Here is a 17347-nt window from a genome sequence, read left to right as displayed (position 1 = left end):
ATCAGATTACAAGGGAAAAGTGAGTCTAGACATGCCAGAACATATTTGAGAAATAGAGGATTACTGAATTTGCCATATACCTCCTTGATTTTGGACTTTCCCAATGCTCCTGTAACAATGTTGAATCACATTATACAGCAAAATTATGTAAAAGTTGATTGCGTTCCACTCAGATTTCCTTTTTACATAGCAATCTTACTCCTCATCCATATACAACCTACACAGAAAAGCCGAGTTTTTATTCCAAAAAAAGAAAACATTTTGAAAACTGTTTGTCTCAACTGATGAAAGAAGTCTGAAAACTGCAGAAGAATGCTGAGTTTCAAGACATCTGAGATTAATCAGTATGGTACAGAAGTAATTGTAGGTAGCTATGATACTATGGGACCAAATGATCGATTGAGGAGCTTTTATTTAACTGCATGGATTTATTCCAACTAGAGATTTAAATCTCTAGCTCCATCCTTTCCCAATTTTTCTTGCAGATATATACCTAAATGAGAAAGCTGAAGTGTCACATCTGAAAGCACAGGTTTGATACAGCAGAAATGTCATATTTGAAGGCATAGGCTACTCAATCAAGAGAACAGCTCAACAGTATTATGACCACTTCTACGTGGATTGCTTAAGCATTTATTACAATGCAAAGGCAAATAAATATAAAACCTGTCACTGCACTACGCAGCATTTAAACCGAGTCATATAAAGAGTTAATTAGGGAGGTAAGAACAAACTCAAGTGGGTGTTCTGAACAACTCTGCAAAGGGATTCCTGAACTGCAGACCAGCTTTTGTTTAGGTTGAGACCCACTTGCATTGGAATGCTGGAAGTGCTGCACAGGCACAATGAAGACTTTCTCTTCCTCCAGCTATTTCTGCCATTTCATGGCACTTCATCCTACACGCTGATAGAACTTTAGGTACAGAACTATATAATGGACAATTCTTGTTCAGGAGGCAAGAAATTACAATTCATCCCACAAATAAAAAAACAGTTCCCTAAAAGTCAGTTTATATAATATAGCAATAACTGGAACATACCATCTTAACTTCTGTAGTGCCATTATACACACAGATGATATAATACACCTGTTTCACCTGTAAATTTGTGCACTTTTCTTTTTCAAACTCCTTGCAAACCAATTTATGAGAATTGTTGGTATGATCTGCAGGTGAGAGGCAGGAAACAATTTTTGTACATATTTCTGGTTTTCTATTGACATGCTATAAAAGTAGTATTGGAGCAACCTTCCCCAGAGCATATGAGCAAGTGTATCTTCACATGCTGAGGAACCACAAGATACAAATCGAACAGCTGTCAGAGTTAAGGACAGGAGAACTGAAGAGTTTTGCAAAGGCAAGAGAGGACAGTGGAATGCTAAAGATCCTTCTACTGACACTCAGTATGCAAGAGATTTATCAGCTAAGAATGATACCTTTTAGGAAAGGTCCCAGTTTAGCAAAGTACTTCAGCCCATGCTTAGTTCCATTGCTAGCGATCATGACACTCAATGCAAGCTTCGTTTAGCCAATAGAGGCTGAACAGACTTTTGAGAGAATCAAAAACATCCTAAAATGCTGCTGAAAAAAATGCCTACACATTTAACACATGCATACTAGCAGAATTGTAGTTATTGTTTGTAAGAAGTTAAAAATTTGTCCATTTCCTTTAGACTACCTTTCAGTTAAGAATACGCTTTATGGTTATTTTTAAAAAATAAAAAAGCAGTCATTGGAATAATGTATTTGTGAACAGATGCTCCACTTACCTGCATAAATTCAAGAAAAAACATAGAATATTTAAGTACTTACTGCATACAGTGAACCTAAGAAGCACATTTAGATGATGATCAAACATATGATGGCTACCTCTACTAGGAAAAAATTAGTATCACTAAATATATGATAAAGATAAGAACTAGTGTTAATGGCAGTTAATTATGGATTATATTTTCATTGACAAGCTGTTTTTAATACAATACAAATCTATTCAACCCCATTAATGCAAGTAAGAAATATACTTATCATCCCAAATTGTAAGCCAGCAGAAAGCTAAATTGATCTCACAATTGCTGGAAATTTTGCCAAAATGATGAAATTAGTTCCTGTGAGAGCCCAGTCGAAAGTTTTAGTGTTATCTACTTCATGACTCTAGGCAGTAAATAAGAATGCATTTCAAGCAAATGAGTCCTGTGTTGAATACATGAAGTTCCAATTAAAATCTTAGGCTAAATCAAACTTTTTTTATTTTAAATGCAGCAAACCAGATCCTCCTCCTTCAGATCTCTCCTGTAGCACAAATTCATCTGCCACAGACATCAGTTACACAATTCCCTTCTTCCCACCCAATCTCCAGTCAACACCTGATGTGCAAAATCACATCTGTAATCTCCAAGCTTCCTAAGAGAAGAGCTCATTTTCCTCTGCGTAAGCTGTCAACACTCAAAAAAGAGCAACAGATAACAACAGTTATTCTTTGAGCTCTGTATCTCTCAGCTCAATTCAGACAACTTCATGGCACGGAGCCACAACCTGAGGCAGTATAAATCCTGCTCCCATCGACTTCAAGAAGGATTTTCCAGAAGCACTTGAAAGAATCAAGAAAAAAGTTGCAATCAGTTTTGACAGTTTCATCTGATGATACTAATCTACATTTTTTAATGCTTTGCTTTGAGAAAGAGCTTGGGGTTTTCTTGCTGTTCTTATGGCCTTCCTAGCTGCGTTTTACTGCTATGATTTCTCCTGGTTTCCCCAGCATTTAGGGTTCACTCTGGAACATAGCTGGAAAAGATTAAAGACTAAAATATTTAGGAGTACTTGGTGCTGCTGAATAAAGGAACCTGGTTGACAGCCAAAAAATAGCTGATAGGCAATTGCACTAGAATCACCCACAGAAAGGACAATTCTAAGTTACAGGGCTACCGCTCTTTCTTTCATATTAGTATGAATTGCGTTGATAAGAAAAACAATTTTCTGTCTCACAAAAAGATTTCAGCATACCTCACTACCTTCTTAAGAGGAATTCAGCAGACACAAACATTTTTTCTACCAAAGCTGCATAGACCACAGTCTGAAATTCTTACAAATTGTCCACTCCTACAGTCCTCCTTCCTCAAAACCATGTTCTTAAGAACAGTGAATTTGAAATCCAAAGTCTTTCCTATTTTAGGATCAGTGACCAGCACAAGATGCTTCAGAGATCTATGGAAATAAAGCTTGCAGTGCCAGATATGAAAATACCTCCTCCTTATCTCTACTAATATCTAAATATTTCCTCCTTACCTCTAGTAGTTCCTGGTTTAAACACTAAAAATGGATATGATTGATACCACTTAATAAATTGTAGATCTCATTTCTACCTAGATTCAAGAGCCAGTTCTTGTTGGCTAACTTCTGTCTAAAGAAAAGTGATACACATTCCTTTTAAATTCCAGTGCTTATCTTTAAAACCACGGAGACTTTAAGACTTCTGTTCCTTTTGTCTCTCATCTACGTTTACATGTCTTGTCAGCTTAATTTCTACATGTATTGTTTCTACATTAATTGTCAGTGGGAGTTCCAAGCCACCAAACTACTATCCCCTGAAGATATTCCAACTAATTCATCTCTCAGAAAATCATCTCTGCTAACCAGCATAGGGAGGCAGCTAAAAACGCAATGGCCAAATTTAAAATGGGCAGGTTTGCCTTCTTTCAGAAGTCTTTCACTTACCTATTGTGATGATGTTTGCAGAGAGGAAATGGAAATAGTTTCCATCATTGAGAATGAGTTCTTCTCTTTGTGTCAAATCCCCTGCTACAGATTTTGGAGAAGTCAGAGCCATTTCAAGCTTTCAGATCAGCGTAGCAACAGTGCTTGCTCCAAGTCAAAGTATTTCAGAACAGATGTCTGCAGAAATATTCAGTTGAGTAATAAAAGTATCTGAGAAAAATCAAAAATTTCAGGATGTTGTTGGCTTACTTTGGAAGTCACTGACAGTGCCTTCTCTGGAATTCCACATTCAGGAGACAGTCCTGGTTTAATCCTGTTGACACATATTCCGTGCATTGAAGAATAAAATTTATAGTATCAGTGTGGAGAAAGAACTACCACTGAGCTCAGTCTTGATAGAACGGATGTGATGGCCCTTCCCAGGAGCAAAACAGTTACAAGTATTCAGTATATCTTCCCAGGGTCTCTTGCACGTGGCAAACCTGGAGAAGACAATTAGTTTTTAAATAATGGAAGTTGCTTTAACTGTTTATTATACAACATTTACTGCAGGAACATAGCTAGATGACATGCAACAGACTGATCTCAGCAGTTACTTATACCCATATAGTTCGTCACATAACAGAAGCCACCGACTCTTCTTTCCCTCACCCCGGTATTTTCTATAATCATAGAAAACTATGCTTTTGCCAGCAGCAACTTCTCCAGTAACCAAACTACACATGCTGGGTTTAATTTTTTATATATATACATATACACATACAGACATATATATAGATACACATACATATAATATATACACAAACACTTAACTCAAGCATTCTACATAAGTGAATGTATCTGCTATATTCCCAAAGGACAGCTTTGAGAACTATCTGCTGCGATGCTGGCTTGTTCATTCAGTTCTGTCTGTTACCCTTTAAAGTTCTTTTCTCCCCTTACAGTATGGAGACAGCTGATGGTGTGTATCTCTTCATCATTGCCTGGCATTCTCCTTCCCTTTTCTTACCTATCTCCTGCCCACTGGCTACAGAAAAGTTTCAGATGGATACCTTCCTCAGAGAAAGAAGGTCAAAGGCTCACTCCAAAACAGCAATCACACAAGACAGAAACCTGGGATCCTACCTTGTGCTGGTAACTGAATCTATGGGAGTCTCCTTCAGTTTGTAATTACAAGTTGAGCTCTGAAACATTGCCCTAACATGTTTTGTTGTGAAAGCACAGATCCAGTTTGACATTATTTTAAAAGAGAGAGGGCAATGAGGCATCACTATTAAGTCACAGGGAGTAGAAATAGAGGGAGGGTTGAGACATTTGTAGCAAAAAATGACTAAGAGATGTCCATGTTACAGCATCTGCAAGTTTGAAGTTGTACCTCTCTTCTTGTCTTTGGTTCCTCATTCAGCTTCTTTGGGAAGTCATTTCCTCTCAACGACTATCTTTTCACCAAGCCCTGCCTTTTCCATTTTCTATCTTGTTAAAATCTCCTCTGTTGAGAGGGAGCATGTCAGTCAATGACTAATACCCATACATGGAGCCAAATGCATAGCAACTTCATATATGGGACAGTAGTGGTTAGCAATATTAGTCCTGTGGAAATTCAGTATCATTAAAATCACTTGTTTCCTCATCTAAACAGGAAATATCTCAAAGGGTATCCTGTGGCTCTGAAATAATTGTGGGCATTATCAGTGGGTGAAATTCATTTGGCGAATAATAAGTTTATTACAAAACACAGCTAGAATCTCCGAAACCAAAATTATAAACTTAGGAAAGATTTCACAAACTGACTGGACTGAAAGGGGAGGGCAGGTAATAGGTTATCAAAGATATTCCCTGTCCCCCCCCCCCCAAAATATACATCCTTGTACATCCTATCATCTGTCTCTGTAATCGTATCCCTTCATCTGATAAATACAGATATGTAGTCTGATCTATACATAAACATAATTAGTTAACAAAATACAGAGCAAACATTCTGCTTTAGACTGAACAAAAACAATTCATATATTTCCATGTATTCATTTTATGCATCCCAAAATAAATGTTTTTTTCCTTTAAGCTACTCCTCAAATTAATACCAAAAATATATTTATATGCATACACAGAGCTGACTTGTCAAGGCTCATTCAAAGCTCCTCTATCCTGTGTATAGATTTCACTAGACCCTTTACTAAGGCACATTTGTCGTTCTTACACTTTTTGAAGTCCAGCCACAACTCCTTGACTTACAGTATTACTTGTTCCTACACATAAGCTATATCTACTATGACACCAGAGAAAAGGTAAGCACTCATAATTCTTTCTTGACAACATAGACCATTTTAATATTGGAGGTACACCTCTTGCTACACTTCATTTGGGGATGTTCTGATGAAACTAAACCTGTTTCTTTCAGCTCTTATCTGTCTGGTAAAAAGAAGTTATTACCACTACTACATCTTCAGTATTCTACCATGAGTATAATATGAATGGCATAGCAGCCTGTGTTCAGCTGAACAAATACTGTGCATGTCGAGGAGGTGTAGGAACAAGGTACTTGAAGCAAGTAGGTGTCAAACACAGTAGATGCCAGACTCAACTCAGCAGCAAGCCTGAGTTATCTACCAATAGAATTTGGGGGCAGATACCAACCTTTTGCTGCAACTCACTGCACGTGTAACAAGCACCTAATAAATCAGAATACTAACTCACAACTGTAGTCTGCTATCTCGACCACTCTGTAAAAGCACATTGACAGTCTCACTCGTATTTTCAGATGTAGCTGCTACATGACAACACTTATTTCCTAGTTACCACTAACTTCCGTCTTATCAGCATTATGGAGTTTGCAAACTGAACCCCACGCCCTGGGTTAATTTATCTATTCCATATAAGGTGACAATATGAGAAACTCATCCTACAGCTACTGGTCAAATTCTGTCTCACAAGCTGTCTGCTAAATGCTGCTCTAACAGAAGGTTAACAGTACCAGAATTCTCTTTTGAGAGTATCAAGTCTATAACCCATTCTAGATACTACGATGGTTTTACTGGCTGTTTTAAAAATCAAGGACAGAAGAAACCCTGCAACCTTTTACCTGTATTCAATCCAATCCCTACACACATCTCACACCACAGACAACAGAAAATATCAACACCTAGTCATAGTGCTTTGCTCTCTCCTCTCCTGCCCAACTATCAAACATGGAATTTTTGGAGGATTCTAGAATCCAAAGCAGATGTTGAAGTCGCCAAAGGAGGGGAAAAAAAAAAAAAAAAAAAAAAAGATCCTTTATCCTTTTTTTGTGTTTGCCTTTCAGTGTGAAAACCATGAGGTAAAGTAGCTTCAACCAAAACTAAACATTAGAAGGCATCTCAGGAGTTAAATCAACTGTGTCCACTGAAAAAGCCAAAACAGCATTCAAAAGCATTTCTGGAGATACTCCATTGCATATTCTGAGCAAGGACTTCTACAGATGACAGACACTGTCTCACAGCAGTTGAGTTATCTGTCTGCTTCGGTCATCTCGGCAACTTCTCCTAACCACAATTTTATACCCACTAGCCACAAAGTGCCATTTCTGGTACATGCGCATTAAATGTTTAACCCTGAGATTAATCCAGGAAGCCACAGCCCATAGAACAGATGAAACTATTTTAACATTGAGACAAGATCTATCCACTTCCTTTTCAGAAAGTTGAACTCGTTGGTAGTTATTTTGCCAGACTCTCTCACCTCTTTGCTTTAGGGGTTTTTTTGAGAGGTCATTTCCTTTGCAGGAAGTTCAATCACTGTGACTCATTATGCACCAAAGAACATATCCATAAGAGTGAGGAAGACTTAATGGGCACAGATGTTCATGCTGGTACATACTGGCATCATTTCAGTTTAAGCAGATGACCTTACATTGTATGAAGATGTGGTTCACTGAATATTTTATTATCTTGAGCCATGTCAAATTCATGTTCTTTACTCTTTTTTCTGATCTGAAAGTGAAGCTATTGTCATTCAGCTGGTCTCCAAATGTCTTCTGTTTTCACGCAAGAGATGTTCTTTTTTCACTCAGTCCCACCTCTTAGAGCTTCTGTACAGGTCCTCAGACTTCCCTCTCTTCCCCGCCCCCCCCCTTCTCTTCAGCATATCTATATTGTTTAAAAAGAGAAAAATAACAAAGCCTAGCCCTTCTCTCCAAAACAGCAAGCTGAATGTACCCATAAATCCTAGGCAGACAATAGAAAAGTACACAATTGATCCTTAAAAATATAGCAGGATTCAAATTGGTATCTCAGAACAAAATTCAGGGACCAGACTTCCTATTAAAGTAAATGAAAGAAGCTCAGTTGGCTTTCCTAGAAAATTTCTTGAGAAGATTGTATGATGAAAAATATCAGTTACATTCTCTGGAAATGTTTCACCTCTCTCATACTAGCAAACACTCTGGCCTCTGAGAGCAGCATAGCTCATTGACAAGAGTCACAAAATAGCCAGAAGAGAGCAACTGTACCTGTTCAGACCACATGAACAAGATTTAAATTGACTGCTCAGGTTAGGAGCCCCACCTGAGTATTACTGTGTGAGGTTCCATATTCCTATAGAAAACTGGACTTAAAACCCTAGAAGGAGGATAGATATCACTTAACAGACAAAAAAAGCTGTACGCACCATTAGCAATCCTTTAGAATCATAGAATCATAGGGTTGGAAGGGACCTCTGGAGATCACCTAGTCCAACCCCCCTGCCACAGCAGGGTCACCTAGAGCAGGTTACACAGGAACGCATCCAGGCGGGTTTTGAATGTCTCCAGAGGGGAGCCTGTTCCAGAGAGGTGGTGGAACAAGCCATTTTTATATCACTGTTGTATTTAAGGTTAAGCCCAAAAGATCTGCTTTTGCATTCAGGGAGGTATCACGTGGCACCCACCAGAACTCAGACAATTCTGATATCCCTCCAGAAAAGATACACTGATACTGTGGATGAAACATAAAATAAACTAAGCCATCACTTGAACCTGAATAGCTTGATCAGGAAGCAGATCAATAGGATAAAAGATCAATTGGGAGAAAAAAATTCTTTAAAGAATTTGAATCTGAGACTTGGGATTGCTTTTAAACTCTACTGCGGTTCACTATGACATGCTGTTCGTTTTAAAGAATGCAACTCCATTCACTGGGCAATTCCGTTTGAGATAACTTGCACGCCCAGGCACGTTACTTCACATCCAAAGCAACTGCAAAATGAAAGAAGTCTGTTTTAGTACTATGGAACATGGGGGTAAGCCCACACCTTAGGGTGTGATACAACATTCTTTTTCCCAAGGGACAGAGCACACACAGAACAAATTGGCATGTGATACAGAGTTCTCCAGCAAACAATTCAGTTAAAAATATGGGGGGGAGTACAGAAAAGGCAATAAAGAGGACATCAGAATATCTTTCTGGCAGCCTGATGTATTCACCTTACACCCAGAACACAGTTATTCCACTTAAAAGGAACACTTAACATTTGTCAGCTTTTCCTCACCCACCCCTTAAAGCTTGAACTAGAGCTGCACATGCAGTAGAGCCCTGCATTTTTGCTGAATGATGTAACTGAACATTTCTTATGCAAGTAAGGAGATGACTTATTAAATCCAAATAATTTATTTCAGGCTTATATTGACTGTGTCATATGAATTCAGCATTCACTTTACAAAACAAAACTTGAAATTTGCAACAATTTCTATATACAGGGGATAGACTTGTAATCCCCTTCCCTTATTCCAATTTATCCCAAGTTGCCAGAAACCCTCTCAAGTTTCATAATCGTTATTTGTTGCTAGCCTGTTCCCAGACCTATCTGAAATGACAATGGAAACACAGCACACAGCAGCCTCCTGCTTCTTAAGAACATTTGCAGTCCTTATGAGCAAGGGAGAACCAGAAATTTTTATTAGAAGAGCAATGGGAAGTAATTAAGCAAGGCTCTAAATCTCATCCAATAGCTTGGCTCAAAAGTACTTTGAAAATACAAGTTTCGTACTATAGACCACGAAAACCAAGAAGCCTCAGAGAAGGAATGGGGAGAGGAAGATCGCCTTGTTAGGAGACAGACAGGAAGTGACTACTGCTGAAAAACTAAGATTTACTGCACATGGGAATTTGTGAGTCATACTAAAGAGGAGACACAGACTACAGGTTCCAATGCCATTTGTAACCAAGAGATCTATAACACTAATAATGTTAATACTCTCAATTATGTTAGTAGTCTTGGTCACTCTTCGGAATCCCAACATGCTCCTTTGAACATCTCAAATCTAATCTATTTGCATTGTCCTTAGGGTCACATGCTACTCTTTGTTAAGATTAATAATTGATCTATATTTAAGTGCCTTTTATAAGAAACAGTTGAGTTGGGGAGCATTGGATTCTATTGGTTCACATTTCACACTTCATTTCCAATAAATGCTCCTAGAAATTAGTTGATAAAAATACTGTTTTCTGTGCACTCTCCTAATGCCAATGTCTATAAAGATCATCTTTCAGACATTTTTGAGAACTTAGTCACCGTCCTGGACCTAAGGCTGGGCAAAGGTTTTTATCAGGATTTGCACAGCTGGCAACATTTTAATTCACCACAGTAAGGAACCTGAACAGAATCAAAAGCATGGTCTCTTTTCAAGTTGGTCTTTCTTCACACCACCCTACTATAAGATGGAAACTGAACTGGTGAAAGTGACTGCTACATGTGTATACTGCAAATAAGAGAAACACACTTATACTTGGCAACTTAAAGAGAAAGCTGTATTTTTTTTTTCCCCCCAAACATCCAAACTCATTTCTTAAGTTAATTAATCTCCTTCTCTGTTAGCAGGAAGGGGTCTGGGAACCACTCAATCCATTCTCATGTTGTCAAACAGAAAGCAGGGATACACACACTAACTAATGGACGTGCTACACGGTACCAAGTCTTTAGGGCTTCATCCAATCGATGTCAAAGTCCAGCCCTGCTTTGTTCACCACGTCATCCTGGACTTTAGTACTTTGTTAGTCAATAAATAACATTACTTCAATAACCTCATCTCATTCAGAATCTGTCTAAACTCTTAGGAGGGGAAGAAATAAGTAGGAAAGGTCAGTTTTTTCTATAGGATACAAAAAACCTATTAAGTTATTTAACGAAGGATGATCGAAAAACAAGATCCTAGACTGCAGTCTCACTATCCAAGGCATACAGCACCAAATGTGGGAAGCCTGCCATATGAGGAAAGGCTGAGAGAATTGAGTTTGTGCAGCCTTGAGAAAAGAAGGCTTAGGGGAGACCTTATCACCATGTTCCAGTATTTCAAGGGCGGATACAAAGAAGGCGGATTCTCCCTTTTTACAAGGAGTCGCATGGCAAAGACGAGGGGTGATGGGTACAAGTTACTCCAGGGTAGATTCCAATTGGACACAAGAGGAAAATTTTTCACCATGAGAACAATCAGCCATTGGAATAATCTCCCCAGGGAGTGGTGAATTCCCCATCATTGTAAGATTCAGTTGCACAGGGTGCCAGGCCATCTTGTCTATATCATGCTTTTGCCAAGAAAGGTTGGGCCAGATGATCCTTGAGGTCCCTTCCGACCTGGGATTCTATGACATCCACTAAGTGGTTTCTAAGTGTAAACAAAACACACAAACCCCAAATCGACACACCAGAGGCCGACTCTAAGTGCGCATTACAACAATTGGTAAACCCCATTTTTATCAAAGACTCACTCCAAAGCCAGTGGAGTTTGAGCAGTCTTTCTTGCCATTTCAGTCATCTGACAACCTATCTTCAGCTCCACTCACAGCCAGCTACCTTTGTACAATTCAATGTGGTCACATCCTTGACACACCAAACCAAGTAGAATATATTTCACTTAGTTCTTGCAGCAATCCCACTAAATAATACCAGCACATCACACATCCCAAAGTTCTGTTTTTCACTCTCTCCTCTGCAGGCTATATAGCTTCTTCTAGGCACTTCAATTGCAAGCTTCCGTTGTTTCCTCAGGCTCCATTCCTTGCTTTTTTTTCTTTTTTTTTTAATACATAGAACACGAATTACACGTTTTCAGTTAAAGGCAGAGAAAACTTCCAGAAAATATGTTCCAGCATTTAAGGGCACTAGGAAATCTGGAATAACAAGCTAGGGGGGCACATTGAAGGGCAGAAGAGGCAGGGAGGAGCTTCTTTTAAGTTATTTTACAATAACTAGTCCTGCAAGGAGAGCTATGAAGAGACATCCTCTTAACATCAGATTCAACACAAAAAGTGGTATTGCAAGTTTCTCCATAATGGCCTTTGGCAAACAACACCTGGAAGGGATGGGAACTACATAGTTTTTGCAGCAGTTTTAATCTCTCCCAGGAATGTTAACGTGTAAAGCTCCTTTACCTTCCCACCTGATTTCCCTCTTCATTTCTGAGGCAATCCAGAGCTCCCTGACATCTTAATAGTTGTCAGAAGATTCTCCAGGAGCCATTCCTTAATTAAATGGAAACAAGCAAGGCTGTGACGAACAAGAGAAATACAGGGCCAGGTCAGAACCAGATATACAAAAATCAATCTCTCAAGTTGCATGCTGTATTTCTGACTCAAATGGATCTGAAACTTCACTCAGTTAATGCCACGGATATGGAGAAATGGCACTTCTAAAATTATTTCAGTGTGTATTTTAATGTTTACCTCATGCTTGCCTGAAATCCAACCTCAGATGGATCAGACAGTGAGCTCTTTAACAAATGAGGTCCAAAAGCCAGCAGGTTAGCATCAAGCAGCTAGAGGCTTAGCAACAGAATTCTTATATAGCTCTTCTCACCAAAAGAGACTGACGCACTTGACTCAAAGAGTATATTTTATTCTCAAAGAGTATATTTTATTGTGGCCACTTCGCACCTGAGGAAGTTGGTCATGGCATGTAGCCTGAAACATCATCTCCCCATCCCGAACCCCATCTTCTTCATTTTCTCATCTCTTTAATGAACGCTTCAGGATTTTGGTTCAATTCCTATTTAGGAAAGAAATAATTTTTCAAGCGTGGACTCCAGCTACCACTGTTCCTTTTTTAGCCATTGTACTTCCTGCAGAAGAACAGAAGCCAAGATTCTCAAAGTACTGAAGCATTAGACCTGCTTGACTTGACGTCTACATCCAAAATTTCTATCAATAATGCACAGACTCACATGCAGTCTGCCACATAGTAACGTACAGAAAACAACAGGAAGGAAAGTTAGAACTTTGCCTAAGCATGTGTAAAGATTTGTCACAGCCTGCAGGTTTACAGGTACCTATCCAATGACTTTACTGTGTACTTACATGTGCTGAAGGCAAGCACTCCACGCCCACAAAATGGAGACAGATTAAACAATGAATAAAAGGTTTGGAAATTCCCTACAGATTTAGAGTCTGTATTCTAAGCAGTAACGTGGAAGTCCAGAACTTCACAATGACTTGAAGCAAATACTGGGCTGAGATGTTCTACAAGGTGGCCACGTACATTATACTTAGTTCAGGGGCCAGGGTGACAGAATAGCTGTCCCTTTGGAAAAGGACTTGGCTCATGTTATAGAACCCTTTTCTTCACTATCATCTGATCCTGAATGTATGGTCTATATCTACTACTCACTTCGTATATGCCATTAAGAATTATTCACAATAAGTGACATACAGGAAGGTTTGCTGTCATTTAGCGAGGCCGGCGGTATCAATGAGAGCAGAGGCTAACTCACAATTAAGACCAAGACAGTGGAAGTAAGTGAAAGAAAATTCAGGTGTAACACTGGAGAATATATTTCAATAGTAAGATCAGATTAATTTAAGTCTATCATGGGAAGCAGCGGGTCATTTTATACATAACTAATGCAGAACTGAGATATCTTGGTGCACGACAAATGTATTGCAGTAAATTCAGATGATGCATAGTAACTGAGAGACCTTCTTTACTGAGAAACCTCTTCAGCCTTATCTTATTACCCACTGAAATGTATTTATACAATCATTTTCTCAGCTCTGGACAAATTAACAGGACTAACAAGAACAAATTCCAGTGATGTTCACAAATAAGTTGGCCCTTTTGAATTATATTTAGGAACCGAGTGCTCTGTACGTTTTATTTTAAAACCAAAGTGAGGTTGTGGTGTTCCAAAACTGTGAATACAGAACTTTAAAAGAACCATACACTCTATATCTTTTATTCCTAACCAAGAATAAAGATTCTTTTACAAAAGAATTTCAGTCTTCCACCTCTACAACTTTTTACAATATGTGAATGTTACCAACAAGCTCTCACAGTGGGAAGGACTTCCTGCAGCAACATTCACTCAGATACACTCAGACAATTTAGGCTAAGTACGGAGTAGCTTTTAATTCAGCATAAATTACAGAAATGATGAATGCCACATAAAAAGAAAACAAAAGCCTTTTCAGATAATGTAAAAGGAGCTTGGCCATAAACTAGAAAGTTATCGTCATTTTTGCAAAGCCAGAACATAAAACAACCAAAAGCAAGGTATGACTGAAAATTTTGCTGTGGTCTCTAGGGCATGAATTCAATAAATTTTACACAAATTTACAGGCAAGACATTCTACTGTAAAGTCTCATTTGCTTACCAATGACAAGGCATAAGTTAACAAAAAAATCCATGCATCTGTGGCCCTAGAAGACTTATGGTTCTATAAGATGAGACTCTCCATGAGTTGCAAGGACAATCAGAGAAAAAATTAACTTTCCAAGACTAATGTAAGGATTAGACAAACTAACAAAAAATACATACTCAGATTAAAGTTCTCCTGGCTTTAGACAGGAAGCAATACCTTAGGCAGGTGATCAGAATGATAGATTCTTTGGGCTGAGAAGAATCAAAACATGCTGCATTATAAGAGCTAATCTTCCCAATGTACTCATTACATACAAGAATCAGCAACCCCTTAGTGTTTCAAGATTCAGTTCTACAGGCTTATATCATACAGCATGTATGACAGAAGTAGATCTGGTAAAATATTTTACTTATTAATAAAAGAACCCACTGTTAACTGGTCTGCCATGTCAAATGTATCTATTATACCCAGTCATGGTCTCTAGCCTCTATATAATCAACCCTCAGTGCCCAGAAGCAGACAACCTAAAAAAAGTAGTCCACCTACTGAAGAGCTCAGAGACAAGTGACCATTTATTCTTCTGTTCTTCACACACTGGTACTGAGGTCATTAGAATGCAATAACTGTGACACCCTGCAATCTTGCCCACATTTAGATAACTAGCACATTTCATCAGTAGTCACTGACCTTCCCTCACAACCTCTGTCCTTCATTTGTACTAAACAGTTCCTTCATACATAATCTTACTAGGCAAAAAAGAATTCTCCACAGCTAAAGTTTTTTTTCCCCCTCAGTAAAAACAGAAAAAGCTCTATTAATAGACAAAACTTTGACTAATTTTTTTTGAACAATAAAGAAACAACTTAACTTTGAGCTAGATTACAAAGATGGCATCAGTTTCCTATCTCAACCTTACCGCAGTCAGTAGTGCATCCTACTCTATTTCTACTTTATTTTTTAACAGTTGAACCTACCTCTACCATGAAACAAAACACGATTCTAGAAATTATCACCCTTAGGATTTGGCGTATGTTTAAGACCTACATTCTAAACTCTGGAGCCCAAGGTATTTGAAGCATACACAGCACTAGCAGTTTGGCCATCCTTATTATTTGCAAGGAAAGAACCGAAAATTCCTTCTCCACACCCCAAAACAATGACCAAAAAAACCAAACCAAACAACACATACCCTTTTCAAAGGGTCATGTGTGTCCTTCCTTCCAAATTAAGACTTACCAACTGTTCAGTCACAGAATCAGCCAGGTTATGTTATCTATTATTTTATTCAAATATCTAAAGTTTATTTACATTCAACTTCTCTTAATCAAGTCAGTTTTAATTTTAGCTTAGCGTACCTGTGAAAGCTTAAGGCTCAGGTTATCATTTCAGAATGAATGCACTAGTCTCTTGTGTTGAAGAAAGCAGTTGTCCAGTTAGAAAAGTCTAAACTTAAATCACAAATGTGATTTGCTTCATCTCTACAAGCTCAGAGAATCTAAAAACTTAGGACTAACAGAATTCCAAGGTTCCCAAACATTTTCATAAACAAGAGAAAGCATTACCAAAATAAAACAAGCATTAGACATCATGTTCTTTCCATTCTCTCTCCCTTAAAAAAAGACAATAGCAAAAGTAGTAGCAAACTGCTGCAATCATAAAACTACATATATTCCTGCGGTAGCATATTACAAAATTTGTTGCTAAGTTCTAAGAGCGAGCAGAAGTGTTAAAAGTACACCAAAATGATTCCTGAAAGAGAAAGTACCAAATTAAAATAAAACAAAACCAAACCACCCCCCACACGCACCTTTGTCTCTTCTCTCCGGACAGTGCAGACAAGCTGTCCCAGCTTCTTTGCACGGTGCATCGGAACCTCCATAAGCGTGACAAAAAAAACGGGGGAGGGAACTGCAAAGTCTGAGCGCGAAGGCTCCGCCCCTGCATTTTACATGTTAAGGGTTCTCAGCTCACTGGTCACAAAGCAGCTCTTACAGTCCTTATTCAAACAGTTCAGCTCCAGGGTAACAAGTTCAAAGTGGGAGGAGGCAAAAGGAACCAGAGGGTGGTAACAATCCTGAACAGCCATTTCGTTCCTTTTCCATGTGCAGAACCTGTTCTTCAGGTTGGAAACTGAAACATCTGCCTGTTGCCGCGTTTGAAAGCTGCACTCCAAACCTCTTCCATACTAACAGGTCTGCAGAGGTAAAACCATATTTAATAATGCACAGACAAGCAACATGTGGGAGGAAAAGTTAATCATTGCTGTGCACCAAGTTTGTTTTACATTTTGGACTTCCTTACGTTAACGTTAGTGAAACAACTCACTCCCTTATCAGGTCTGTTATAAGGAAAAGTAGAGAAGCATGCAATGGAAATAAAGTCTGCACAGATGCACCTTGCCAAAGGTTAAGCAAAACACAGCAGCTAAATTTTAAAAGATATGGCAGTTTTCTGCAGTCGCCAATATAAATCAGAATACCAGTGAGAGGTGAGCCCCAGCTACACTAACACAGAAACACCGCACAGCACTGGAACAGGAGCCATCTCATGTCACATTCGTATGACTATTGAGAAAGGATTACTTACAAATGTGTTTTCATAGAACAACCTTGCTCTTTCAAAATCATTATTCTTCAAAAAGGAAGTATGCAAAATCATATGGAAGTGAGAAAATGGAAGGAAGGAGAAGTAAGGTGTAACTCCCTTGAATACACCACACATTTGCCAGTTCATGAGGAACTGGCCAGTGCTCCTCACTTCCACATATCACTGGACATTATCATCTTCAGTGTATATTTGTAAAGAACTACCAATACACTACCAATGCATTTCAGCCTCACATCTAATGTAAAATAAAAAATCTAAAATAAAAACTAAGACAATTGGTTTCCTGAAACCTTGTTAGAGGAAGGGAAACTACCTGAAATACACAGAATGAACACAAATTTGAGTTTAGACTGACACCTGCAGCACAACACTGGCCCTCAACAGGCAGTGGTTTTTATTGCCGTGCAAAGTCTAGTTTCAGGAGAAGAAATTTCATCACATGACATA

The 17347-nt window shown here is 38.6% G+C and overlaps 1 protein-coding gene across 8 annotated transcripts in view; it reads right to left on the bottom strand.

The window, feature by feature from the left end:
- The window catches only part of PLCH2 (phospholipase C eta 2), a 104209-nt gene that overhangs the window by 82262 nt on the left and 4600 nt on the right, over positions 1-17347 (bottom strand). For 6 of the 8 annotated variants that reach the window (XM_074560267.1, XM_074560273.1, XM_074560277.1 and 3 more), the window contains exons 3-4: positions 16101-16487; positions 3711-4192 (exon numbers count right to left, since the gene is read on the bottom strand). In XM_074560267.1, coding sequence (XP_074416368.1) covers positions 3711-3822 — 112 coding nt within the window. In that variant the 5' untranslated portion in view covers positions 3823-4192; positions 16101-16487. The remainder of the gene's footprint in view (positions 1-3710; positions 4193-16100; positions 16488-17347) is intronic. The other 2 variants (XM_074560269.1, XM_074560270.1) reach the window with 1 other exon arrangement.

This window comes from Larus michahellis, chromosome 16 (genome assembly GCF_964199755.1).
Source record: "Larus michahellis chromosome 16, bLarMic1.1, whole genome shotgun sequence".
Classification (NCBI taxonomy): Eukaryota; Metazoa; Chordata; class Aves; order Charadriiformes; family Laridae; genus Larus; species Larus michahellis.
Note: the sequence above shows the minus strand (reverse complement) of the source record. Positions and strands in the feature narration are given on the sequence as shown.